General features: G+C 44.6%; 1 protein-coding gene across 1 annotated transcript in view; it reads left to right on the top strand.

Annotated features, from left to right (window-relative positions):
* TL29 (ascorbate peroxidase 4) overlaps nt 1-27,369 on the top strand; it is a 47,671-nt gene that overhangs the window by 6,459 nt on the left and 13,843 nt on the right. Inside the window, exons 4-9 of the mRNA XM_086806764.1 lie at nt 3,851-3,885; nt 4,049-4,114; nt 4,234-4,274; nt 4,372-4,502; nt 4,738-4,844; nt 4,985-5,122. Coding sequence (XP_086662890.1) covers nt 3,851-3,885; nt 4,049-4,114; nt 4,234-4,274; nt 4,372-4,502; nt 4,738-4,844; nt 4,985-5,122 — 518 coding nt within the window. The remainder of the gene's footprint in view (nt 1-3,850; nt 3,886-4,048; nt 4,115-4,233; nt 4,275-4,371; nt 4,503-4,737; nt 4,845-4,984; nt 5,123-27,369) is intronic.

Genomic DNA, 27,369 nt, shown 5'->3' with positions numbered 1-27,369 from the left:
CATTCACTGCAAACCAATGGCATAGTAATAGTCCAAGTTGTATACCACTGTGAACCATACATATCCACAAAAATCTCATGTGACTAGTACACATATATCATAGAAGTCCCATAAACAGATGTACTGTCAGCCTCAGTACCTTCAGGTGAGATAAAAACTGCACCAAGCGACCTCTAGATGTCATCTGAGCTTGTCTGTATCAAGGGAGTGGAGGTGCTACCCCCCTCTTGAGCATCAGGTAATGCTCCAGACCCATGCTCTGCTGAACCTGAATGAGCCACAATAAGAGTCGGCTCTAACTCAAAGGCATCGAGATAAAGCTGCAAAACCTGAGGTGAATCTGTTAAGTCACCTTCCTCCATCCACTTCGCATCCATCGGTGAATAGTTCTTGAACTTCACAAGATAGCGATGGGAAACTTTACCTCGTACCTTCCTTTCTTTATGTGCCAGTATCTGCTCTGGAATCAGAACCTCATCAAGTTCCTCAACTTCCGGCTGAGCCTCATCTGATACATCCTCAGGCACATCCCCACGGAAAGGTCTAAGAAGACTCACGTGAAAAGCATTGTGAATCCTCCAGTGATTTGGTAACTTCAATCGATAGGTTACCTCACCAATCTTTTCCAAAACCTGAAAAGGCCCATAATATCGCATGCTCAACTTAGGGAATAAGCGCTCTTTACCCTTCATCTTCTTGAGTCTAGCCTTTTCAAAGCGCAAAAGAACCCAATCACCCAATGCAAACTGTAAATCACGTCTGTGACGGTCTGCGGCTTTCTTTTGCTTCTGCTGAGTTTTCTGGAGGGCCAACTTAACTCTCCGATAAGCTTCATCCAAGCTCTCCACATACTGATCAGCCTCAAAGATCTTATCCTTTGTATGCAAAATGGGTGGTACCTTCTTCCCTCCTTCTACAATCTCAAAAGGTGCCTTGCCTGTCGAGGTATGTACAGTGTTGTTATATGCAAACTCCACCAAAGGAAGATACTTTTCCCATTGTTGCTTGTGCTCTGACACATAACACTTGAGAAGATCCAACACTGTAGAGTTAGCCTCTTCTGACTGACCATCTGTCTGTGGATGAAATGACGATGAAAACTTGAGAGTTGTACCCATGTTGTCGAATAACCCTCTCCAAAACAAACTCGTCATCCGTGGATCATGGTCACTAATGATAGACGTAGGCAAGCCATGATACTTGAAGATGTTCGCCATGAACACCTTCACCATATGATCCACTTTAATTGTCTTTCGCACGGGAATGAAATGTGCCTGCTTACTGAACCTGCATATGATAGTCCAGATGCCATCATTTCCCGTTTGTGTCCGTGGAAGATCAAATACAAAATCCATGGCAATGCTCTCCCAAGGTCTATGCGGAATAAGTAAAGGCTGTAACAACCCTGGTGTCTTCTGACAGTCAAACTTTACCTTCTGACATACGATGCATTGCCTCACAAAGGCATCAACATCTCTTCTCAAGGTTGGCCAATAAAAGAAAGTCTCCACTGCTTTGACCGTGGCGTCAATATCTTTATGACCTGCATACGGTGGAGCATGACTTTCAATCATAACCTTGAGTCGCAATGGCCTGGTAACACACAGTCTGCCATGCATCAATAAAAACCCATCTCTGAGAGTATAATGCTCATGCCGCTGACCCTTAGACATCTGATCATACAACCTTTCAAAGTCCTCATCATGGGCATACTGCTCTTTCATTTCATCAAGCTCATGATGATAAGCAAGTGAAACTGTAGAGACCTGTGGCTTGCGTGACAAAGCATCTGCCACTACATTCTTTTTGCCTTCCACATGCACAATCTGGAAGTGAAACATTGACAAAAAGTTTGCCCAACGCATATGCTTCTCTGAAAGCTTAGTCTGCGTGAGGAAATAACGCAAGGTCTGATGATCTGTCTGTACAGTGAAATCAGCCCCAAGCAAGTAGTGTTTCCAAGTAGAAAGAGCGTGAATTACAGCCAACATCTCTTTCTCATACACCTGTAAATGCTTCTCAACATCTTGCAAAACTCTACTCTCATATGCTATCACATGTCCCTCTTGCATGAGAACTGCACCAATGCTACTTCCACATGCATCACACTGGACAACAAAAGCCTTTCGGAGGTCCGGTAATACCAATACTGGGTCCGAAGTAAGCTTTTCTTTGAGCTTTTTGAATGCTGTAATTTCCCGATCAGCCCATCTAAACGGAGTTGCCTTCTTCGTCAAAGCATGAAGAGGCGAAGCAATTTCAGCAAAGTGCCGTATGTAACACCTGTAATAGGAACACAATCCTAGAAAGCTGCGTACATCATGCACGATCCTCAAAGCTGGCCAATTAAGTATTGCTTCCACCTTGGCTGGATCCATACGGACTCCATGACCAGACACAATATGCCCCAAGAAATGTATCTCCTGCAAGAAAAACTCACTCTTCTTGCCATTAACCACCAACCTATGGTTTCTGAGTTCTGCAAACACAATGGCCAAATGCCTTCTATGCTCTTCCTCAGTTTGTGAATGCACAATCATATCATCAAAGAATGTGCCCACAAACTCTCTATGAGACCTGAAAATCCTGTCCATCATTCTATTAAATGTGGTAGGCGCATTTGTCAAACCAAAGGGCATAACCAAGAACTCATACAACCCAAACGTGGTTCGGAATGCTGTCTTATGCACATCCTCGGGTCTAATTCGTATCTGATGATACCCGCTTTTCAAGTCAATATGACTAAAGACTGTGGAGCCCTGTAAGCGGTCCAATATGTCATCGATCCTCGGTATGGGAATCGATTCTTGATGGTATTCTTGTTCAGCGCCCTGTAATCAATACACATGCGCCAAGAACCATCCTTCTTCTGCACTAAGAGCACATGTGAGCAAAAGGGTGATGAGCTAGATTGAATCAACTCCTTATTTAGAAGCTCCTGCACCTGACTCATAATCTCTTCTTGTTGGGCTGCACTAAAAGGACATAACCATTGATTCAAGAGCCACACCCCTTCCCAAGGATGCATCTCTTCACTTGTAACCTTTCAGCCTCTATTTAAGGAAGGCCCCTGTCTCAATGCAAACAACTCGGTCTTTTCCTGCAGTATTTGTCTTATGTTCATTACTTAAGTCTTAATCATGTTAATAAAGCTATAAAAGCTTTACACTCACATATACGTAGCCATAGTTATGCAAACGGGGGTTGCTGAGTCAGTTTTCTTCTTGAACCTGGGAGAATCATGAGCTGGTCTTAGTGATCTCACATGGCACGTCTTGAGGCACGTTGGTGTCGGCCAACAACTAGGATCGGATGTATGAGGTTGATTGTATGGGAACCTTCCATTTGTGAGCCTCCACGAAGGACGTTTGAGAGCTTGCACTGATTAGGCATAGGAACATGGGGCTGGCGTATAGGCATTTTTGTATATTTCAAATAATTTGGTATATTGGGTGTGAATTGGGCTGCCGAGTTGGGTGCCTAGAGGAGTTGTTGGCACGACTCTCTGTTTGCTAGCTGCTGGCTATTCTACTTGCCGCCTTGCAAAATCTGTTTCACTTACGTCATTGCTTTTCTGGTCGTTTGCTGCATATCACCGCATGTTTGAACCTAGCAACTAGGACAGACTTTAAAAAGCAGGTCATTGATTCTCACGTTTACCACAGCATATCAACTAAGGAAGAGTTTACCATTAATTGCATACAACCTAAGAGCAGGTTGTGGATTCTTTCCTTTGGTTCACCAGATTGTGCTTGAAGGAAGGATATTTGATCTAGCATATAAACATGTATGGATGTAGATTCTCTTACAAGCGCTCTTGCAGTTAAGCCTGTTTTTCATTTTGGTGCAGGTAGCATACAGGAAATGTTGAGGGTGGTTGTGAAGGTAAGATTAAATCCTAGATATACATTTTTATCTAGTTTATTTGCTTCAGAATTCGATTCTTTATGGCCTTTAGGTTAGCTGGATTGATGTTTTATGGTTACATGTAGAGTTTGGGTTAGCATTTAGACAAAAGAGTGAAACAAGATGACATCTGAAATGGCAGGAGAATCTGCGTCTCATTCCAGCTCTTCTGCAGCTAGCTCTAAATGACGCAGCAACCTACGATAAGGTGCTGAACACCTATACCGTTTGCAGTAGGCCTCAAGTGCTAGTGGATAATTTGAGATCTTGGTCCTTAGATTTCTTTTCAATTAGTTCAAGACTTAAGAATTTTTGTTTGATTATTAGGCTTCAAAATCCGGTGGATCTAATGGATCTATCTATTTCAGGTATGTAAGCTTTTTTTATTGTGTTTTTTGGGTAAAGTAGCATGGAAACCTTTAAAGGATGTCAACGTTTTGCTTGTTATCATGGATATTTGTGCAGTTCAGAATTGAACCGCCCGGAAAACAAGGAGTTAGCAGTGGCAGTGCAGCTGTTGGAGACTTTGAAGAAGGATATAGATGCTAGCTCACAGGGAGGACCTATCACATGGGCCGATCTTTTTCAAATAGCAGGTTAGGGCAACCACAGCCTAAAAAATGAAGTGCCAAAAGCAAATTGATGTTCACCTTAGTGCGGCTTTTGAAAGAGCACCTGCCCCCTCATTCTCTGATAAATCTTACAGCCTCTATGGCATCTAGATGTTAGAGGTCACCTAATGGTGGGGTGATTTCAGACATGGCGGACCCTTTCTATGTATGTGCGAGTTGCACAGTCCACTCTTGTAAATGACCAATCACCTTTTGTCAGGACAATCGGCACTGAAGAGGACTTTTGTCAATGCTGCCATTAAAAAGTGTGGTGGTAACATAGAGAAAGGAGAGACTTTGTATATAGCATATGGCTCTAGTGGACAGGTTTGTCTCTCATGATTTCAACAATTCTTGTGCTTCTGCTACATATTGTGTTGTATTCTACGCACTGCTGCTTCTTTGATGACTTTATAGGGGCTCTTGGCACAAGCTACTCTTAACTATGCCTTTTATGGCTTTTGCAGTGGGGGCAGTTTGATAAACAGCTTGGTCGCTCCCAAGCTACAGAGCCAGATCCAGAAGGAAGAGTGCTTATATGGGATCAAGCATCAGTTGCTGATATAAAAGCGAGGTTCAATGAGTTAGGCTTTAAGCCACGACAGGTGCTGTTTTGGGATCCCTGTCACAGTTTTTTTGTTATTTACTAAACATTTATCTATCTACATGTCTTAACCTGATCAAGAAACTTATCAAAGCCATTGGTGGTGATGTTAGAGATGACTAATTGTGAAAGATTTATGTTCTACTAGTACTCAGTGCTCACTGCTAGATCAAGAAGAAGAATTTCGTAATAAGTTACTCAAACTGCCAAAATTCAAAAAGGTGCTATCTACCTTGGGAACATGGGAGTCTAGATTTATGGTCAGGAACACCTTTTGTAGAAAGCTAAGTAATAAACAGGAAGTTTAGATTATCTGCTTTTTTAGGTCTGGGTAATCTCATCGCCGCCTCTCCGGTGAGGGCTCCCCTGCCAGAGTCCCGGGGCAGCTAGTGGATTACAATTTCTTCCGATGTCTCCCCGTCGAAGGAGCTGGTATTTTCGAGGAGACGATGGCCCCCATTTGGATTTGTGTGGTGTTTCATCACTCCAACCCCTCCACGCTTAGGAGTGGCCCGATGATCTTCTCCTTCCCCTTGAGTGTAGCACTTGGGATGGAATGGGATACGGAGTCGGTATCTGCCGCCATCCAAGGAAAGGCAATCGAGCTCTCTCATCATTTGCATGGTCTACGCATAACAGACGTGCTTACCCATCTTTGGCCCTTGGCTCGGATGGAGTTGGGAGGCTTGGGCCACAGAGATCAGTATGGGGAGGTGGTGTCCTCCAGCTTAGAGGTGCCGCTTTTTGTGTTCCTTCATATCTATTTCTGTCAGTGAGCAACTATTGCTGATAGTAGTCGGCTGAGGCACCATTGACGATGGTCGGGCTCACTGGGTGACCATCAGGAGTGGAGAGGACTGTGTGGGCTTTTTAAATGTATATGTGCGAAGGCCACTGCAGGTAGAGCCACCTTCTAGAGTATAGTTTGCCAGTCCCTTCCACAGGCCGACTTTTGGTGTATGGGTGGGGACTTTAACATGATAGTGTCAATAGAGGATAGACTTGGAGGAGGCATGGCTACAATTTTTGGCTCAAAGTACTCTGTTCGGGAGGAGTTGATCTTGGCTCTTAGGGGGCAGGACCCTTGGTATTACTAGAGTTTGGACACAGTCGTGGGAGCTTGTTCTTCTCGAGGTCTGACAGAAGGAGCACTGGCCCCAATCTTTCTAGACTTGATAGATTCTATGTATATGAGTGGGCTTGTGAAACCGGCCTTCAGAAATCTGACAGGCGGTGAAACAAACACTCGCACACAAAACACTTCATCACCCATGGGGACCTGGAAAAGGAAACAAACAGGGGGAGCTAGAGTGCTCCCCCTGTTAGAGTGCTAGAGTGCTCCTGCAAACAGTACAAGGACACCGATTGGCCCCAAACAGGGGGAGCTAGAGTGCTCCTGCAGATAGTACAAGGACACCGATTGGCCCCAAAACACAGTGGCGCCCCTTGCGGTATTTCTTTACTTGATCAAATTTGAGTACAAAATACAACTTGAAGAATCCTCTACCAATAGGATCCCTTATAGTTTCACCCAGGACTTCCAAATAAGAACTCTCGTTATTACAGCAAAGCATTCCATAGAGAAGGCACACCTGCACAACACCTCCCTGCTTGAAAAGGTCTTCTCCATCTTTACCATGGATCTCTCCTTTCCCAAACAGCAATAGGGCTGTAACAAATCATGTCCTTCCCTATAGTCACAGCTTGCATGTAACCTCGAGAAAACTACAACCTGTTCACATGAATCCAGAGACATGCTTTCCACATGAAACCAAAGACCTATATCCCATAACCATAGGCCTGTTTCCTCGATACCAAAGTCCAGTTTCCTCTCGAAAACCAATGTCTTGTTTCCATGGTAGATATATCATTCAAGCATGGTTGCCAAAACCTAGAGAGAGAAAGATAGAGGACGTGTCAAGCAATCCCTGAATACACATAAGTCCAGGACGAAGAGGAACCGTACATCTCTTCCAAGAACATCATCTTGTGCATCTTAGCTTGATCATTTGTATCCCAATCTCGTAAAACAAATCCACGATGAGAGAGAGAACAATATCCACGCACCAGGGCCTGCAATCCACGATGAGAGAGAGAACAATATCCACGCACCAGGGCCTGCAATCCACGATGAGAGAGAGAGAGAGAGAGAGACTGATCTCTAGTCTCCACCCCTGTTTCCATCATTGGCCGTGTGCTCCTCTACTCGCGAAGAGGAAGAGAAGACTACACTCTGAATTTGGCGCCACCTGCAGTCCCTCTTACTTGCCAAGAGAGAGAGAGAGAGAGAGAGAGAGAGAGAGAGAGAGAGAATAACCGTTCAGCTGTGCGCTTTTGTATTCCCGCCAGTTGCCTTGTTATGCCTGTGCTAGCTGCTTCCATACTCGCATCCGCCAGCACCCGTACGTGGCACTGCTTCATGCTGCAAAGAGCCTCCCACCTGGCGCCCGCTTGGCTGCCCGACTGGCTGCAACTGCTTGACGCCCGCCTGGCTGCCCATTGCTGGCTGTAGCCCATTCGCGCAGCCGCCTGGTTGCCCGTTGCTGGCTGTAGCCCATACGCAGAGCCGCCTAGCGCCTTTTGCTGGCTGCAGCCTGCCTGGCGCCCACACGTGGCCTACTCCAAGGTGATGCGCCCGCATACCACACAACAACTCGACCATGACCACATGATGACCACCTTCGCTTTTATAGCCAGAAACGCGATTTCCGCCTGCTTTCTCCAAAAGCCAATAACAAAAACGCAAACTTCAAATATAATATTTTTATACCATCAAAGGTTTAAAAACCTTATAACCTTTAAATCCCTTTTGTCCCCTTTCACACTTGGGCTGGCCACAATTGGGTTTCCTTTCATATCCAAACTGATGCCGTTCACACTGTCCATCCCGTGCCCATGCTCGGGCCCCTGCTTGTTGTCGAGAGAAAAACACAGGGTCGTAACAGCTTGCGGTCGTGGGGGCATGATCAGTATTTTGGCAGGCACTACTTTCGCTCCGATCATTTTGTCTTTGGAGGATCCTTGGAGGTAGGATAGACACTTGAGCACCCGGATTCATGACAGCCTGATCTAGGACTTTGAGATATGTAGCAAGAAAGAGCAGCTTTTGGAGGGATTGGATTTTCTCTCAGGATCAGCTCAGGCACCTTGGATGCAGGCCTAGGTGAGATTAGCAGTACTACAGGAGGCAACATAGAGCAGATTGGCTAGATTCCGTGAGCAAGAGAGGAGCATTCCTAAGGCCTTGCTTCTCTTCAGCGACTTGAGGAGACTTCCCCAGATAGCCCGTGGATTAAGGGTCAGTTGGGTGCTGCCTGTACAAAGCTCAGATCCAGTGAGAGCCATAGCCACAAATTTCTTCAGATCCCTTCTCACGGGTGCCCCCATATCCTCATAGGTGGTGGATGCGGGTTTGGCAGCACACGAGAGAGGTGGTTTCCCCTGCTCTTCAGACTTTCCTATTGGCCCCCTTCACAGCTAGGATGGATCTATCGTTTGGGATCCCACCCCCCCCCCCCCATGTGAGAGCCATAGCCACAGATTTCTTCAAATCCCTTCTCATAGGTGCCCCCATATCCTCACAGGTGGTGGATGTGGTTTGGCAGCACACGAGAGAGGTGGTTTCCCCGCCCTTCGGACTTTCCTATTGACTCCCACTCCCTTCACAGCTGAGCACCTAGCGGAGGCCTTGACAGCACTCCCTAGGGGCAAATGCCTAGGAGCGGATGGCGGGCTTTCAGTCTCCTTTTGTCTTCATCACTGGAATCTCATGGAAGCGGCCTTAGAGTAGCCTTCAAGGAGAGATTATGACTACGGGTGCCATGCCAGAGAGGCTTTCAGAGGGTTTGATACACTTGATTCCCAAAGAGGGTGGTGACAGACTGGAGATTTGGTAGTGGAGACCCATCACCCTCCTCGAGACCGGTCTCTCTCTCTCTCTCTCTCTCTCTCTCTCTCTCTCACACGCACGCACGGACACGCACACGCACACATGCACACATTGGCTCCATGGTGGAACCATCGCCTTCCGCATTTGCTACTACGGACACGGTGGCTCCAGAGACAGAATCTCCGTTCTGACTCATCTCAATCTTCATCCACCTCATCTGACAGTGATCCTCACTATTCTCCCTTGGAGGATGACACTGTAATTCCCATTTTTGCCCCACCTCTCTGCCCACCTACTTGTCTCCACCTTGCCAGCACACCATCTGTTTCCACCCATGTCTCTGTTCACCATTTTCACTTGCCGCCCGGAGCACTCCCTTCACCATCAATTTCATCGACCCGTCCCCCTTCCACCTTCCCCAGCTTCCCACTTCATTTAGTCAACTTGACACCTCGAGCTTGATAGGTTTGGCCTCCATTCTGGCTTTGCTTCCTATGATGCCTCCCTTTGTGGTGCCCTCATTACCAACTTTCCAATGGTTAGTGATTCACTTTAGCTTACATCGCTCACCTCATTGGTCCATCGGAGAGTGATCTCCTCCATCACTGTTCTGACACTTGCATCACTGGCATTCAACTCGTCAAGCTCTCTGCTGGCTCTCAATGGTGAGCGATTCACTTTAGCTTACATTGCTCACCTCATTGTCCATTGAAGAGTTATCTCCTCCATGGCCATTCTAACACTCGCATCACTGGCATTCCACTCACTGAGCTCTCTGCTGGCTCCCACCCCCTCCCTACCTAGCCCGCACACTGTACATGTCCACATCTTATTTCATTACTATCTCCTGCTTCGTGAAATCCCCACATCACCACTACCTTTCATCTCCACCCACTACACTGAGACATTTAACTGCTTCTGCATCGGCCGACCATTTCCTTTCCACCATCTCCTCTACAAATCTATCCTCATCAGTTGTTGCCGCCGATTTCGGGTTCAACTCAATAGCCTGACATTGTCTCATTCACTTGGCCGTCTGCTCGCTTCCTCACCTACCTTCTGGAGCAGCCCTCTATTCCGCTTACCTCCCCACCACCTTACCAATCTCACCATTCAGCATCCCGCGTTTGTCCTTGGGTGCAAACAAATCTTCGTGCCTCATCGTGCCGCTGCACCACTCCTCCCGCCACCCCTTTAGTCAGGCCCTCTTCCACTATCGGTGGCATGGCATCATCCAGTCTCCCACTATCCTCATATGTAGCTGTCTCTACCCTCTCCACCTCGCCTCTTTTCTCGTGAACAACAGGTTCTATCCACTTCATCGCTTCACCACTTCGCCACTCGGCCATCACACCCTCACCACTTCCCCATCTCTATAGGCGGGCTGTAGGTTGTCATCCAGATCCCCTCGAGACACTCCTACTATGGTGATCACCTCCATCCCTGTAGCTGCATCTACCATCACAACTGGAGAGCCCTCTATAGCCACACCTACTTTGGGTTCTCCACACGAGATGACCTTCTACGTAGATCGGGATGACAGCACCGAGCGCATTGAGCTTCTAGACATTGCATTTTCCTACAGTGCTGCAGACATTTCTATGGGTGATCTGTCACCATTTGGTCCATCTCCATTTTTGGAGCCACTTCTATGGGATTGTCACTCCATAGAGCGGCCAGATTTGTGCCATGTTCACATGGGGCCAGGCCAGTGTCCCATGTGAAAGGGCCAATTTTATGGTGTCACATGGACGGGAGCCAGATCAGTACCACCTGTGTGCGACCAGTGCTGCGTCACATGGACGAGAACCAATTTCGTGTCACCCGTGTGTGATTTGCTTCATGCTGTATGGACGGGAGCCTGTTGATGCCACCCGTGTATAGCCAGGATGGTGTCTTACCTATGGGACTATCACTCCATAGGAAGACCATGACATACTTATTTATATTTGTCGCGCCAGTCTTGTGCCCGACAGGAACCTCTTGTACAAGTTTTATGAAAGGGAGATTTCATCTACTATTTGTGCACATGCATTTATGCCCGCATGCATAAATTGTTTTTGCATGACTTGTTTGCGTGTGTGTGCCTGTTATGCCGTGCCAGTACACTGGACGGGGATACCCCGTCCAGCGTACCGTGGAATGCTGTTTGCTGACTTGGTGGTGTGGCGTATGAACAGGTGGTAAGTATATTCATTTTCCCTTTTTTAAAAGGTGAAATCCATAAACTAGAGTAAACCTTAATTTGTTATAAGCTAATGTGTTCACTCACATTTAAAGTTGGGCTAGACATTTACTTCCTAGTGTGGGTGCCCATAAGTATAAATTTTGTATTAAGGTATTATAACCTTGGATAAGCCTTTTTGCATGGAACATTTATTAAAAACTCCCCACGTGGTGGGTTGGTGGTTCCTCTTTCTCCATTGCCTCTTCACGGCTGCCAACGCCTGAAGATGGCTGGCTGTACCCGCCTACTCTCCATCGCCTGTACCTGCTGCATACGCCTGTACCTGCCGTCCATCGCCTGTACCTGCTGTCCACGATTGTACCAGTTCTGATTGTACCTGCTGTCCACGGCTATACCAGCCCCTGTGTACTTGCTGTCCCCACCTGCTGGCTGCCCCTGGAGTACCTACAGTACTTGCTGGCTGCCCCTGGTGTACCTACTGTACCTGCTGGCTGCCCCTGGAGTACCTACTGTACCTGCTGCAAGTACAGGTACCTACATAGTACGTGGTTGGTTGTACTTGCACACTTGTGAAGAACCTAAAGTGCTTGATTGTACCTGCCACAAAAAGTACCGGTTGTATTTGGATTGTAGTCACCGTACCAGGTGCTCTCTTTTTCTTTTTCTCATTTGAATAAATCTGAAATTTGCTAATTTAAATTCAGAAAATGCTTTAAGTTGTGTAGTGTAGGAGCATGGCATGTATATGCTGGCCATGTTCAGGAAAATTCTTCCTGGTGTGGCTAGTATATTTCCCTGTGTGGTGTTGTTAACTGCGCTCTCAGAAGCTCTGAGAGCCAGTGAAGGTTAAACTCACTAGGGAATTTGGGAGCAAAGCTCATTGGGGTGAACCAAGCCACGTTCCCTCCGTGGTGTACTCCTTGGCCTGCGTCAGTACAGGCGTGCCTGTTGGTGCACGGTCCCGGAAGACCAGTGAAAGGCAGGTATCCACCCAGTGAAGGTGGGAATGAGCCTGTGATCTGGGGCTACTCTGCCCAACACCTCTTCATCGACTTGAACCCGTTCTTTTTGGTTGTTTTCACTCCCTTGTGGAGAAATCTGACCTGTCAGACCGTGACACTTGTACAAATATAAATACTCCAAGAAATACAAAAAGTATTGAGGGGGGGGGGGGGCGGCCCTTTCCGGCCCCAATACTGGTGTCATTTGTATTTTCAGTATTTCCAGTATTTGTGTTGCTGATGTTGTTTCCATTGTTTAATAATAATTAAATTAAGTGTTCTAAATATGTATATATTGTCTTCCGATTTGTGGGCCTCCTGTTGGGAGTGGTCACATGATCTCCCTTGCTTGCGTTTCCCAGACCCTCTAGAGCCCTCATCCTCGTCGAGCTTGCCACATAGTTTGGGGTTTGGATAACCTCTCTGTTGATCTCTGAATCTACTCCACTTACTCACCGACTTCCTATTTGAGCTCTCCTATGATCACTGTTGCTAGAGGGATCACACTCACCAGGATGAGGATACCATTCAAAGCCTTTAGACTCTGGTATCCACTCTGGAGCAATGCCTATACCATTCACGGTCTTTAGACTCAGGAATCCACTCTCGAGTAATGCCTATAGGAAGCAGAATCAGAGCTCACTCACCTCCGCAGCATCTTCCCTAAGCACAGAGGAGGTGCTCGAGTTACGTGATGAGGTGGCATAGTAGACCAGCGAGCTCGTCTCTTTACAAGCCCAAGCAGCGGACCTGGATGCCCTTCGACAATCTCTCTATCCTCTCTAGTCACTTCTCAATGGATCCGAAACCTCTTTATCCACTGGGATACCCAATACGACATAATGCGCACTCACAGCTTTCCCCAAGCATGAAGAAGATCTTTAGTTTTCTATTATCATTGTACATACCATCTTTCATGTGACGGAAATCTGCGATTCTTGGGAAGCGTGCAGAACAAAAAAACACAAACTCAAGAGAAGACACTAGATTAGGTATCCCCCCCCCCCCCCTCCCCCTCTCGGCCGCCCCCCAAGTGTGTGCCAAAAGCATCCCCACTTGAGTATTTATAGTTTTTATTACTTACAAAAATACTATTTTTGCCCTTGTTTGCTCTTCAAGCTTTCTTTTACAAAATTTGGGTAATAAAATATCTGAAAATCTCACCCTCATGATAGTCCTTAAGTTGAAAAGACAACTATCCTCGGTTGTAAATATCAGTGCACATGGGTAATTAAATACATTAATCGTTCCCATGTGTAAACAATGATCGCATAGGCGTCCCTATTTGACCAAAGAGTTAATTAACACACAGTTAATCCTAACAATATACAAGCGCACACATCTGGTTATCACATAGTTAACCCTGGTTTAAATCAAAATATATCAGCGCACACAGCCGATTAACACAGTTAATCCTAACAATATACTAGCGCACACAGCTGGTTAACAAGAAGATAACCTTGGTTTAAGCCAAAATTGACATGGTTTGCCAAGTAAACTTAGAGGTCTGAACATGGCTCAGAGATTGATCAGGCATGGTTCAGAGGTTCTCATGGACATGGAATACCTCGAACAGACTCAGAGTTCAATGAGTAACACCCGAATCCAATGGCATAAATCCGAAATTCACTTTGTTTCTACAAAATAAATTGCAACACTAGCATCAAGGTGTTAATAAGTTAGTTCAAATGTATCATGAATTGCGAATTTGGAATATAAATTTTGTTTTCGCAAGGTACTGGCAAAATAAATTAAGTCTAGAAAAACATGCATAAATCTATATATTATTTGTTAGCTTAATGTAAAATGCGGTGATGAAAATAAATAACATGTGGATTTGAAACTTTTTAAAAGTTACTATAAAGAATAAACTTAAATAACAAATATTTAATAAAACTTGCCGAAAGTAAAAGTCTTACCTTGATGTATTGTTGGCTACAAAATGAGAAAGTTAAGAAAATATAGAATTTAAAACAATTCATAAATAGCTGAAAATGTAATCATTCGGTTAAGATGAGGACTTATCGTGCGTAAGTCGAGCTGATAATTGTTGGAATCTCAACGTAGCTCCATGGTAGAGATCATCGGTATAATCTGCACATCATGCTTACACCACACATAACAACATGCCTACCCTCATGCACAAACTCAAGACTATTGTCTTCATGATTACGACATAAACTGCTCAAGTGAAATAATCACATAGTCTAGAATAATGTTGCCCTTGAGTTAGGTACATAATCTGAAAATCTACCCAAGTCCCCAATCCCTGTAGAAATAATGGCGCGTCTAAAATCATTAAGTCCAAGTCCAAACGATTTTGGTCATGAGAGTATAACAATAATCGCTTTTTTCTTTCTTTCTTTCTCTTCTTCTTCTTCTTTCTTCTTCTCCCTCTTCTTTCTCTTCTTCTCCTCCTCCTCTTCTTCTTCTTCTTCTTCTTCTTCTTCTTTTCCTTCTCTCTCCTCTCCTTCTTCTTCTTCTCTTCTTCTTCTTCTCCTCCCGTGGCTCAACTTGTGCTGCCACGCAGCCTTCTCTTTATCCCACATGACGTTTCGTTGGCCTGGGAAAAAGGGTATAAACAAGGTAAAGAGACCCTATCGGCAACTCTAACAGCTCTTGACCCCAACTCATTACATGTTATATGGGGGAGAGCGAATGCTTGTTTGCATTCGCATGGGCCTATGAGATAAAATATGTTTTTTATGTCCATGGGAGACTGTTGTTACTAAAACCAAAATTGAGATACGAGGGCTAGAGGGGGCAAGTGTATGGAGATGATGAGGTGGAGGCTACCTTTCTAGGTAGACATCAATGGGGTGATGGGTTATAAAAGAAAATGTAGGGGGTAGGTGTGGTGCTTGATGGGGTGGCCAAAGGCTAGGGAGCACAAAACTCTTGTATAATAGCCTTGCCACTGTCGTATATTTCCCACTCGCTATCTGCTTGAGCCACTTTCACCTTCTTGATTTTTTCTCCATTATGTTTGAGTTGCATTGGGGTGAGTTCCTCCGCAATCCGTAGCTTGGTGTCCTTGAGGAGGCATTTGTTGGAGTAGATGGAATTGATCCTCCTTATTCTTGAAGGAGAGGACAACGTGGCAGCTTGAGATGCACTCTTTGGGGTTGTAATTTGTCTTGTTGCTCACACCAACTACCTCATTGGTGTTGATGTTTATTAGCTTGAGGGCCTCTTTTAGGAGGACAATAGACTTGATGAAGAGGTCATTGTTTGTGTCCCATGTTTGGGAAAGCCTCCCAATGCAAACCTTGAGGTCATTTGTCTCTTAGAGGCATTACTTGTGGACCTTCGCTATCATGTAGGACTCCACCCTGGTGGTGATGTGGGATGCTGCATCTTGGATTTACCTTTCAACATTTTACATTTTACACTTCTATGGCCTTGTCAAAGGTGAGAGTGGCCATCATGTTGAAACGTGCCTTGAGTGTGCTAATGCACAATTTCAAGTCATGGTTCTTGGCTAGGACATTTATTAAGTATGGCTTTGAGTCACTGGTTCAATTGTGCTTGCTAAGAGCCACTAAGATGGTGGCAAAGCTTGGCTGCCCCAAGTGGCGGGGGTCTTTGGAGAGAGTGTGCTTGCGAGCGTTGATGTAGGTATTGGCATCACTGTATTATTACCTTTGTTTGCCATGCTGCAAGAAGGAAACCCTTTGGATGGGAGGCTTTATAGCCATGCTTGACAATCCCTAAGGGAGAGTGGTATCCAAAAAACCAAAGGGATAATGCCCTTTGATAATGAAGAGAGAGAGAGAGAGAGAGAGAGATCTTAGGAGAGGGAGGAGAGTCAAATGAGAGGGCAAGAGAGGGGAGTTAAACATGAAGGGAGGGAGGGGAGTTAACTTGGAGAGAGAGAGAGAGAGAGAGAGAGAGAGAGAGAGGAGAGTTTACTAGGAGTGTTCGCTCTCGTAAAATGAATGCAAAAGTACTCTCCTTTGTAAGGAGGGTAGAAATAAAATGACTCAAATCTATAAATATTCATGTCTCAAAGCTCACTTATTTCCTAATTTTTGTTCTACTCTCAATGTAGAAATATTTTAATATTGAATGAATGCATGTATATATGTGTGTGTGCGCATGTGTATGAACTCTTTGTAGATAGTAATAATTATCTTATTGTTGACGCTTAAATGCATGTGCCAAATGTATGGAAATTTGTGAAACGTGAGCTCTGTATGCTAATTTCATGCTTATCTACGTAATATATAAATGTGAATGATATAGATTTTGAATATTTAGTTACATAGATATATGTATTGTTGGCAATAAATAAATATGATGATGAAGCAAGCATATTAATTAACAAAAAGAGGGAAGCATAGCTACAACACAACACACATGAAGAAGTAGAGAGCTCACAAGAGTATGCAAACAATACAATGAGAGTGAGTATGTATTTCATACAAATGTAGCCTATCTAAGTGGCTTGTCCCACTAGATGTATGGGGGGAAAAACCCAGTGGGAGCAAAGTGCCCCCATAATATAGTTATACACACTACCATTAAAGGAATACATCAACAGGGTAGATGATACGTCAACAAATCCCCCTAGAGTGGTAGTGTGCCATAATATGTGGAGACTAACCAAGAATCAAGCCTAAAGCTTTGCCAAAAGCTTCAAACTTGGCATTAGGTAGGACCTTTATGAAGATGTCTGCCACATTATCCTATGTAGGACAATATGCTTGATGTACCTCTCCTACTACAATGCGCTCTTGCACATACTGATCGTGCACCTCAATGTGCTTTGTGCAAGCATAAAAAATTGGATTTCTTGCCAATGTAAAAGCAGCTTGACTGTCGGTGTAGATAGTCATAGGAGCATGCCGCATAAGGTCGTGATCCATACACAATCAATGGTCACTATGAAAGATGTCCTATATTTAGCTTCACATGTCAATGTAGCCACTATGGGCTGTTTCTTGTTGAGCAAAGAAAAGCAAGCATTACCCAAATAAAGGAAATTCTAACTAGTGAAATGGCAAGTGTCGTTGTCATGTGCACAGTGTGTATCTACGGTGTGCTATACTATACGTATGCAAGACTAGTTTCGAGGCCTGGGGAAGCTTGGAACTAGGCAGGCTGATTGACGAGCTGAGTTAGGGAAATACTAACGGACGGGCACCCAAGTATGGACGGGCGGGCGGCCAAGTGTGGACGCCCGATGACCGGCTAAGAGCCTATAAAAGGGTGGCCAAGGTTAGTTATTGTATGATAGAGAGTCTCGCGAGTTTGTGAGAGCTCTATGGTCTTGGAGCGTGGATCTAGTGCAGACGTGCACCTGCTTTATGCAGCCGAGGCCGACAGCAATCTCGAGGCCCGCGAGGGCAGCTTCGTGGCGGTATGGGACGTCGCGAGGAGGAGATTGGTCGGTACGTCATCCTAGTTAGCTTAGCTCGTGGCTCGGTGGGGACAGCCAAGATTGTGGGCTCGCCCACGGCTGTCATGGTTGGGAGGTGAATCAGGCTTGCACCCCCTTGCTTGTTTGTTTGTTCGTTTGTTTGCAGGATTCGAGTTTCGAACCAAGATCGATCACGAGGGGATTCGTGGGGATTTGACAGTGGTATCAGAGCATACCTCGTGAACGAGCAAGTCGGTAGGAAGAAAAGAGGAGGTCGAAGAACGGATTGTGGGCTCGCCCACGGCTGTCATGGTTGGGAGGTGAATCAGGCTTGCACCCCCTTGCTTGTTTGTTTGTTCGTTTGTTTGCAGGATTCGAGTTTCGAACCAAGATCGATCACGAGGGGATTCGTGGGGATTTGACAGTGGTATCAGAGCATACCTCGTGAACGAGCAAGTCGGTAGGTAGAGAAGAGGAGGTCGAAGAACGGTATGTGTTAAAAAAGCTTGCTGTTTTTTCTGTGCATACTACAGTTTTCAGATTTTGTATGTGTTTTTTCTTCATCAAAGACACCCATGTTGATGGGAGATGGTAGTGTAGTAAGGGTTGATTGCTTTGCAAAGAAGAGGAGTCGTGTTTGTGCAGTCGCATGAGAGAAAACAGAAAAAAAAAGGAAAAAAAAGCATGATGCTTTTTGTTGAACGAGAGAGAGAGCGAGAGACGTGCTGTTCACGCTGGCGCTGGCGAGTATTGCAGGCGGTGGTTATCGGCGGGCTGAAGGCGCCTTGGCCAGGCATGGCGGGTGCCCAGGCCACGTGACCTTGTGGCCAGGCTAGCGCAACCAGCCCAGGCGGCACCTAGGCCAAGTGAGCAGCGCCCAGGCCAGCCCAGGCCTACGCAGGCGCCCCAGCCAGGCGGCCAGCTTTATGATTGGCAGGCGGGCAGCGTACGTTGCCATGATGCACCGACTACACACAACCGACTACACACAGGCGACGACTGCACCACAGCTGACGTCAGCATCCGCCGAGAGGAAAAGATTGCACCGGCAGCTAACTGTCGGGCTAATCCAGGAGGGAAGCGAAAAAAAAAACACAAGGAAAGCATTCGTTTTTTTTTAGTACTTTCATTTTTTGTTTTTTTTGGAAAGTTAAATTTTTTTTAGGAAGTTAATTTTTTTTAAAAAAAAAGGTTTAAAAGTCCTCTCCTTTCCAAGGTTTTCAAAGTGTTTATTTTTTTTTAAGAACCTAGAATATATATATCCATATATATATATATTTTCATATATATATATATATATATATATATATATATATATATATATATATATATATATATATATATATATATTCAAGAAAAAAAAAACACAAAAGCTAAAGCAAAAGCTAAGGCTAGCTTTTGGAGATTTTTTGGCTTTTGGGAAACCTTTATAAACCTCTCAAGTGGGCTTCTTGCTACACATCTCTCAAGTTCTGAAGTTTTCAAGCTCTCAAGCTCTCAAATTCGCTCGCACTTTTGTTGTGCAAAGATAGAATTCTCTCTCCACGTACCCTCTTCACGATGTCGACCCAAGAATCAGAGTTGGAGCCCCTTGTGGAACGCGAAGGCTTGCCGGCTACGGAAGGTACCGATGCCGATCTTTTTGACGATTTTGTGTCAAAATCAGATTTCCAAGAGTTCAAGGCAGCTCTCGAAGCTTCTTCGACAGAACGTCAGGCACAAATCGCAGCCCAGATGCAAGCTTTGCAGAACTCCATCGCTCTATTGACCACTACTCTCTCTACTTTCTCGGGTATGGATATCTTGGCTTCAGCTTTAGGCCCCAATGTTACTCCGGAACCGTTCGGGGGCGAGCAAACGAAGCGAACCAAGGAGATCGTGGACACGTGGCTACATAAGTGGTAAGTTCACTTTTAGTTTCATCCATATGATGATGGAAAGAAGATCCAATTAGCAGCAGGTTTCCTGTCTGGCAAAGCTTTGCTTTGGTGGAAGGAACTCAACCCTAAGCCAACAACTTGGGCACAATTTGAAGACGTTTTCAAGAAAGAATTCCTTAAGAAAGAGGATGATTATGATGTTGTTGCCCGGTTTTCAGCTTTGACCATGACCTCGTAGCACCTCACTTATGAGGTCTACCTCCAGAAGTTTCGTGACTTGCAGATGAAAGCTACAAAGATGGATCCCACTACTCTTTTGGGGTTTTTCGTAGGTGGTTTACCAGACTCGTACCGTTTACAGGTTAAAAATAACAAATGTAAAACATTGGACGAGACCATTCATTCGGCTCGTATCTATGATGATACGATGGTCTCTTCCAAGTCGAAACCCATTACCGAGCAGGGGAACAAGCATAAAAGAAAGTTCTCTACACCTATGGCTAACACGACTGAAGGCAAGTCTTCGGACCAACCTTCGAAGAATTCCAGTTCGACACGAGCAAAGAAGAAACGACTCCTTAGAGCTTTAAAGATCAAGAAGGAAGACCGTTGTTTTATCTGTGAAGAAAAAGGACACATGCGTAATGAGTGTCCGAAGCAAAAGGGTACCAAGTCAAACGCAGGACCCAAGCCAAAGGCAGCTAACCAGTTGTCTTTGACAGGTACGTCAATTACTGTACTTTCTCGCCCTAGTACTTGTTTTGATTGTCTGTTCAATTCTAAGGTATTTGGCTTGCATGATCTTCTCCGAGTTTATGGAGAAGTGAATGGCCATAAGGTTCACATTCTTTTAGACCCTGGCAGTTCGCATAACTTTATTAACTACAAACTCGTGCAGAAATTGAGTCTTGATACGACACTCAGCGACCATATCTATGAAGTACGCCTACCTGCGGGAAGACAAGTTTGGGATCGCAAGGACTTCAGATTCAGGACTACAAAGATACTCTGGAATGCTATGTTATGCATCTGGAAAATGTAGACTTGTTATTAGGGATTGAGTGGTTTAAGACTCTTGACGTCCAGATAGATTGGTCTAGTCATATTTTTTCTTTTCAGCATAGGGACACCAAGTATAGTATTTTAGGTGATTGTATTCATCCCTCTCAGGGACCTCTTACAATTGATTTTGGAAATATAATGGATTCTTCTTTGTATACCGCTTTCCATTGTGTATTGATTCCACTTTCTTCTTTTCTCATCCCTTCCATGGATGTGAATGAATTAAGTGTGTTTGAAAGCAAAGAATTACAGAAGATACTCGATTCATTTCAAGATGTATTTCCTAAGGAACTACCATCAGGTTTACCACCTGAACGGGCAGTAGATTATCATATTGACTTGATCCCTGGTGCTCATCCTGTGAGTATTCCACCTTATAGAATGAGCCAAGCTGAGGAAGATGAGTTGGCTAATCAACTCGAAGATTATTTGAGGATGGGCCAGATCCGTCCAAGTAAATCACCTTGGGGTGCACCTGTGTTGATTAGGAGAAAGAAGGACAATACCTGGAGAATGTGTATAGATTACAAGAGATTGAACAAGCTGACCATTAAGAACCGTTATCCTCTCCCTAGATCAGATGACCTGATTGACCGGTTAGCAGGAGCGGAATATTTCACGAAGATAGATTTACGTACTGGCTATCACCAGATACGTATTCATGAAAGGCATGTCAAAAGAACCGCCTTTCGGACTAGGTATGGCCATTACGAGTTTCTCATATTACCTTTTGGGTTAACAAATGCTCCAGCCACTTTCCAGCAAATGATGAACGATCTTTTTCGTGAACATTTGGGAAAATTTGTGGTGGTGTTCCTGGATGATATTTTGATATATAGCCGTACTCTTGAGGATCATGTCCGACACCTCACGATTGTCTTATCTATTTTGAGATAGAATCGACTATATGCTAAGTAAAGTAAATGTGAGTTCTTTATGACCGACATCATTTACTTGGGACACAAGATCACTAGAGATGGATTGAGCATTGACTATGACCGAGTTCAAAAGGTTTTGAACTGGCCTATACCGCGAACAGTGAAACAACTTCGTTCTTTTCTCGGTTTTGTTGTTTTTCTTTGGAAATCTGTACGGGAGTACTCTCAGCTCACACTACCGATGACCGACTTATTGAAAGGTCGTGGACGTAAGTCCAATCAGCCTATCACTTGGAATAACGATTTGGATATGGCCTTCAGACTTTTGAAAGATAAAGTCAAGGAAGCACCTATCTTAGCATTACCTGATCCTAGTCGGCCTTATTTTCTTGAAACTGATGCCAGTGACTATGCTATCGGGGCTGCTTTATTTCAAGATGGTAGCCCGGTTGCTTTTGAAAGTAAAAAGCTAGACGACACTCAATCTCGTTGGCCAACCCTTAAGAAGGAGCTTTATGCTGTGATTCATGCTCTCAAGGTTTGGAGACATTATTTATGTTGGGTTTTTTGCTGTGTATGCACCCAGAGGAGTGCTAGTGATCATCAGTAGATTACTGGGGCACTTTTTACTTCAGTCAGTGGAGGTTTTTTCCCCCAGTTTAGCTCAGTTTCACTTATATGCAGTTTATAAGTGTTTTGGTCCACCCGGCACATTTATGGCCGGACATGTGAACACTTATCTTTAGGGTCACTATCATGTGGCTATTGTACTTCACTTTTTCATCATTGAAGCATACTAAAGTCGTGTTCTCTCTTCTCTTGGTTTCCACGCCTGATTGTCTTCTGTAAATCCTAACCCTAACACCCATTCCCTTCAATTGGTATCAGAGCATTGAAGCTCTGCATTGCCCTGCCCGTACAGCATACGTACATCCAGTCTGCGCCGCCTTCAGCATCTGCTACCCGTACATCTAGTCTGCGCCGCCTTCAGCTACAACTGTGCGCCGTACAGCATTCCGTACCTGACAGCGCCGTACAGCATTCTGTATCTGTTAGCGTACGTGTACCAGCCCCGTACAGTAAGCGCCGCCAGCAAATCGCCGCCTGCAGCCTGTCGTACCTGTTCGCTGCTGTCAGCATCAGTACCAGCTCTTGTCAACGCTGGTCGCCTTGAGTACTCAGTCGACTTGCTTCCGTACAGTCAACGCTAACCGTCACCTGCACAGAGAAACGTGCAGCATTCAGTGCTGCGTGTACCTGGCGACTGTACAAACCTGCGCATTCTGTACCTGACGTGTACCTGCTCGCCCAACACAGTACTGTACCTGCCCGTACAGTAAGCGCTACCTGCACAGTACTTCCACCTACATCAGTCCTGTGAAGTACAGTCATCTGTACTTGCACTTTGGTGATCAGTACCTGCAGAAATACCACAAGCAACTCAGTCATTTAGTGGTAAGCATTAAAATTCAGTTTTTGGGCATTTTTATTTTCTCTGTGAAAATATACAGGCACAACAGGCAGATTTTTCTAGCAAGGAAATATACAGGTTTTTTGCACAGTTTGGGTGCAGCATATTTGGGGCATTTTGGCATTGTGTACGCCATTTGCTGCTCTACTCAGTCATTGGTGCATTGAGCTGCACATTCAGAGGATTGAGAGTGCAGGCAGATTTGGGTGAACTGTATTCAGTGGAGTACAGTTATTATCAGGGTTTTTGCTATTGGGTTTTTTGGTAAACAGGTACAACATTGTGCGTAAAGCATAATGGCAAATCAACAGCAAAGTGATGTATTCACATATTTGTCTAAGGAAGACAAATTGGATGGCACGAACTACTCCTTGTGGAGTTTTATGCTGAAAAATGTGCTTGTGGCAAAAGGTCTTTGGGATTTTGTTAGTGGTGATGAACCACGTCCAGGTCCATTGGCTCCAGAGACTCCTCCCCAAGGGGGTGCTCGTGGACGAGGACAACAGGTACAGGCTCCAGGACAGCCATTGCCTGTTCAAAGAACAAATGCTCAAAAGACATGGGATGCCAGGGATGCACAAGCTTTGTCACTCATTGCATTGTCAGTACAGAGGTCCATTATACCTCATATTCGTTCAGCTGGCTCTTTAGAGAATGCATGGGTGACTTTGGAGCAGATGTATGCTGCTCGTAATGAGGCTAGGATCTCATTTTTGAAAAGAGAGCTGGAAAATCAGAAAATGAATGAAGGAGATGATATGTCTAGCCACTTAAACAAGCTGCAGGATTTGAGAGAGCAACTCATCAATGTGGATGAGATTATTCCTGAGACACAGCTTGTGTCCACCATCTTGCACTCTTTGCCAAGATCTTACTTGGCTTTCCATACCTCTTTGAACCTCAGCATGAGGAATGCTGTTGAACCCCTCAAGTATCAGGAACTTGTTGCTCTCTTACTACAAGAGGAGCAAATGAGGAAGAATATGAATATGAACACAAATGCTGAACAAGCATTTACTACAAGTCAAAAGGGGAAAGGAAAATCTCAGCCAAAGAGTGCAAATCAAAATTCAGGTGAGGATACCAAGAAAAGTGATGGACAGCCCAAGAAAAAGGGCAAATGTCATTACTGTAAGAAGCCAGGTCACTACATCACGGAATGTAGGAAGAGGATTGCCAAAGAGAAGGCAAAGGAAGCTGGGATGTCTGTTAATGATGCTTCTAAAGCTCCTCCAGAGACTGCTTCTTTTGTTGAGGACAGGGATTACTGTTTTTATACATGCAGCTATGATGCCTCTTGGTCTTCACAGGCACTCAGTTTGACAGAGCATGCATGTACTTGGTATTTTGATAGTGGTGCCTCAAAGCATATCACATCTCGCAGGGATTTGTTTAGTCATGTAGGCCCTGCCCCTGTTGGCAAAACTGTTCAGTGTGCCAACAATGCTTCATATCCAGTTCGTGGCATTGGGGAGATTCAGCTCACAGCCATTGATGGCTCCATTCTCCGCCTTACAGATGCCTTATATGTACTAGGGATAAAGAAGAAGTTGTCCATTTCTTCTTTAGCACATTGTGGAATGCAGGTCCACTTTGATGATGATAAATGCATGGTCAGAGACAAAGCTAATGCCTTGACCTTGATGCTTACTGGTACATTATGTCATGGACTTTATCAGTTGGATGCATTTCAGCCAGTGGATCAGTCTGCTTATCATGCATTCACTCTTACTCCAGCTATGGTTGATGCGGAGTTATGGCATGCTCTCATGGGGCATGTAAATTTTGGTAGTCTTATGCTTATGCAGCGACATAATATGTTTACAGATCTACCTCTCATGGAGAAGCCTCCAGATCACATTTGTGAAGGATGTATTTTGGGAAAAATGCACAGGTTTTCCTTCCCACGTGATCAGGCTCTAAGAGCAACTGCAAAGTTGCAACTTATACATAGTGATCTTTGTGGTCCCATGCAGACGAAGTCATTAGGTGGTTGCTTTATTTTGCAACATTTATTGATGACTTCTCTCGTATATGCTGGGTGTATCCTTTGACACAGAAATCACAGGTATATGATGCATTTTTGGCCTTTGTAGCACTTGCTGAGACAGAGTCAGGATGCAAGGTGAAGACTCTCGTGACCGAGGGGGGGAATATATGTCACATATGCTGAATTCCTTTCTTGGGAGTAGAGGTATAAAACATCAGTATACTACTCCTTACACTCCACAGCAGAATGGGGTTGCAGAAAGGAAGAATCGGTCACTCATGGAGATGGCCAGATGTATGCTAAAGGCAAAAAGGCTACCACATATCTTTTGGGTGGAAGCAGTCATGTGTGCTTGTCATATTTTGAATCGATGTCCCACAAAGGCATTGGTTTCTATTACTCCTTTTGAGGCTTGGCATGGCCGCAAGCCTTCTGTATCGCATTTTCGTATCTTTGGGTGTCTTGCATATGCACACATACCCAAAGAGTTGAGGAGGAAGCTGGATGATAAAGCCACAAAATGTATTTTTGTTGGGTATAGCCGTGAGAGCAAGGGCTACAGGTTATATGACCCACTATCCAGGAAGATATTCACTAGTCGGGATGTGATTTTTGATGAAAAATCAGAAATATCCATGGCTGGTTATGAGGCAAATCAGGCTGCAAATGATGTGTTTGAAGGTCTACTACCCATGGAGTTGTTGGGAAAAGCATAATGAGTGATAATAAAAGCTTAATGAGATCATGGAGTGATTAAAGAGCTATGGTGGTTCAAGATAAGCCATGGTGGTCACATGAACAAAAGTGTAATAAAAGCTTAATGAGATCATGGAGTGATTAAAGAGCTATGGTGGTTCAAGATAAGCCATGGTGGTCACATGAACAAAAGTGTAATTAACTAGTACTTAATCCAAGATTAAGAGAGCATAATGACAGCACAATAAGGAGCATCACATAGCATATAAAATTCGTGTTTTTCTCATTAGGAGGGCCACCATTTTATAGCCAAAGTGTACATGCTTGAATGACATCATTGCTTACATCTCATCAAGAGCATCCAAGGCCATCTCCCCCCACATGGCTCCCTAGAATATAGCCTCCATGGAATCTTCTGAAACTCGCCTACTTCAAGTGGGGTTTGACCCTTACATTCACCTGGATTCTCTTCACATTACATGGTCCTTTTACATTTTGTTGAGTGCTTTAACCTTAGACCATGACATTGATCATAAATTCCAACATATTCGGCATGGTATATTGCCCTCCCTTGATCCAAACATTACATGAAAGAAAAAGCTTAACTCATAAGGAGTAAAGCTCTACAGTACATAAAAGAAATTAGCATCGCTCATAGGGAGCATAGCTTCTACATTGCAAAAAGAAAATGACATGACATGAAAACATTCCTACATGAAAACATTCCTCTCCCATACCCCATCATCATCATAGCATCATACCCCATCATCATCATAGCTTCTACATTGCAAAAAGAAAATGACATGACATGAAAACATTCCTACATGAAAACATTCCTCTCCCATACCCCATCATCATCATCATCATATCCATGGGCATCATCATCATCTGTCATTATTTGTTGGTCATGGAGACCCAACTCCCCATCAATCCCCCCTGGAGGGCTACATGGCCTACTGAGAGATATTGTGGGCATCATAACAACACATAACCTACATCATCGGTGGTTAGAGGTGTCCATACATAAACATTTGGGTAAGAGAGGGCATAAACATTGTTGGCTTTAGAAAGCCCATTCTGCATCTACCTCTGCATCAAAGGAGGTAGTAACATTGTTGCATGCTTGAATTGCTTCTTCGGAATCATTCGAAGTGCTTACCATATTTGCCTGGTTGGTGTAACATTTGTCGGCGAGGTGACCTGGCTTTCCACATTTGGTGCATATTCGCTTTGGCTTGTCTTTGTGGTAGCAATTCTTGGCAAGATGTCCTGTCCTTCCACAATGTGTACATTGGAGTGATTTGCCGGTTTGCTTTTGAACAAGGTATGCCTGGTTTGAGACAAGATCAATGGCTCTACCTTTCAGCTTCTTCTCTTCTTCCAAGAGAACACTCTCTATTCCCTCCAAAGTGGGATCCTGCATGTACTTTAAGGTCGGCATGAGTGTATCATACTCGGATGGCATTGACTTTAGGAGGATGGCTATGGCATCACTCTCCTTGACTGGTTCATTGATGGCTTCGAGCTGGGCCATCAAGCTCTTCATGGTGTTGATGTGAGATGCAAGTGTCTCATCAATCTTGTACTCTAGACTGTAAAAATCTACTTTGAGACTGATTTTGCTGTGGAGGCCTTGAGCACCAAAAGATTTATCCAGTGAATTCCACGCAATTTGTGAAGATGTTCCATTACCAATGTAATGTATATAACTATCTTCAACTCCAAGGGCAATGAGAGCTAATGCTTTCTCATCCTTGGTTTGCCAAGAGATTTCTCCTTCTCGTGTGGCAGGTTTAGGTATAGTGCCATTGACTATGCCCCAAACTCCTTC

Source organism: Cibotium barometz, chromosome 12 (assembly GCF_041138505.1).
Source record: "Cibotium barometz isolate CiBa-2024 chromosome 12, ASM4113850v1, whole genome shotgun sequence".
NCBI classification, from domain to species: Eukaryota; Viridiplantae; Streptophyta; class Polypodiopsida; order Cyatheales; family Cibotiaceae; genus Cibotium; species Cibotium barometz.
The sequence above is the reverse complement of the archived record's forward strand: the minus strand, read 5'-3'. Positions and strand labels throughout refer to the sequence as shown.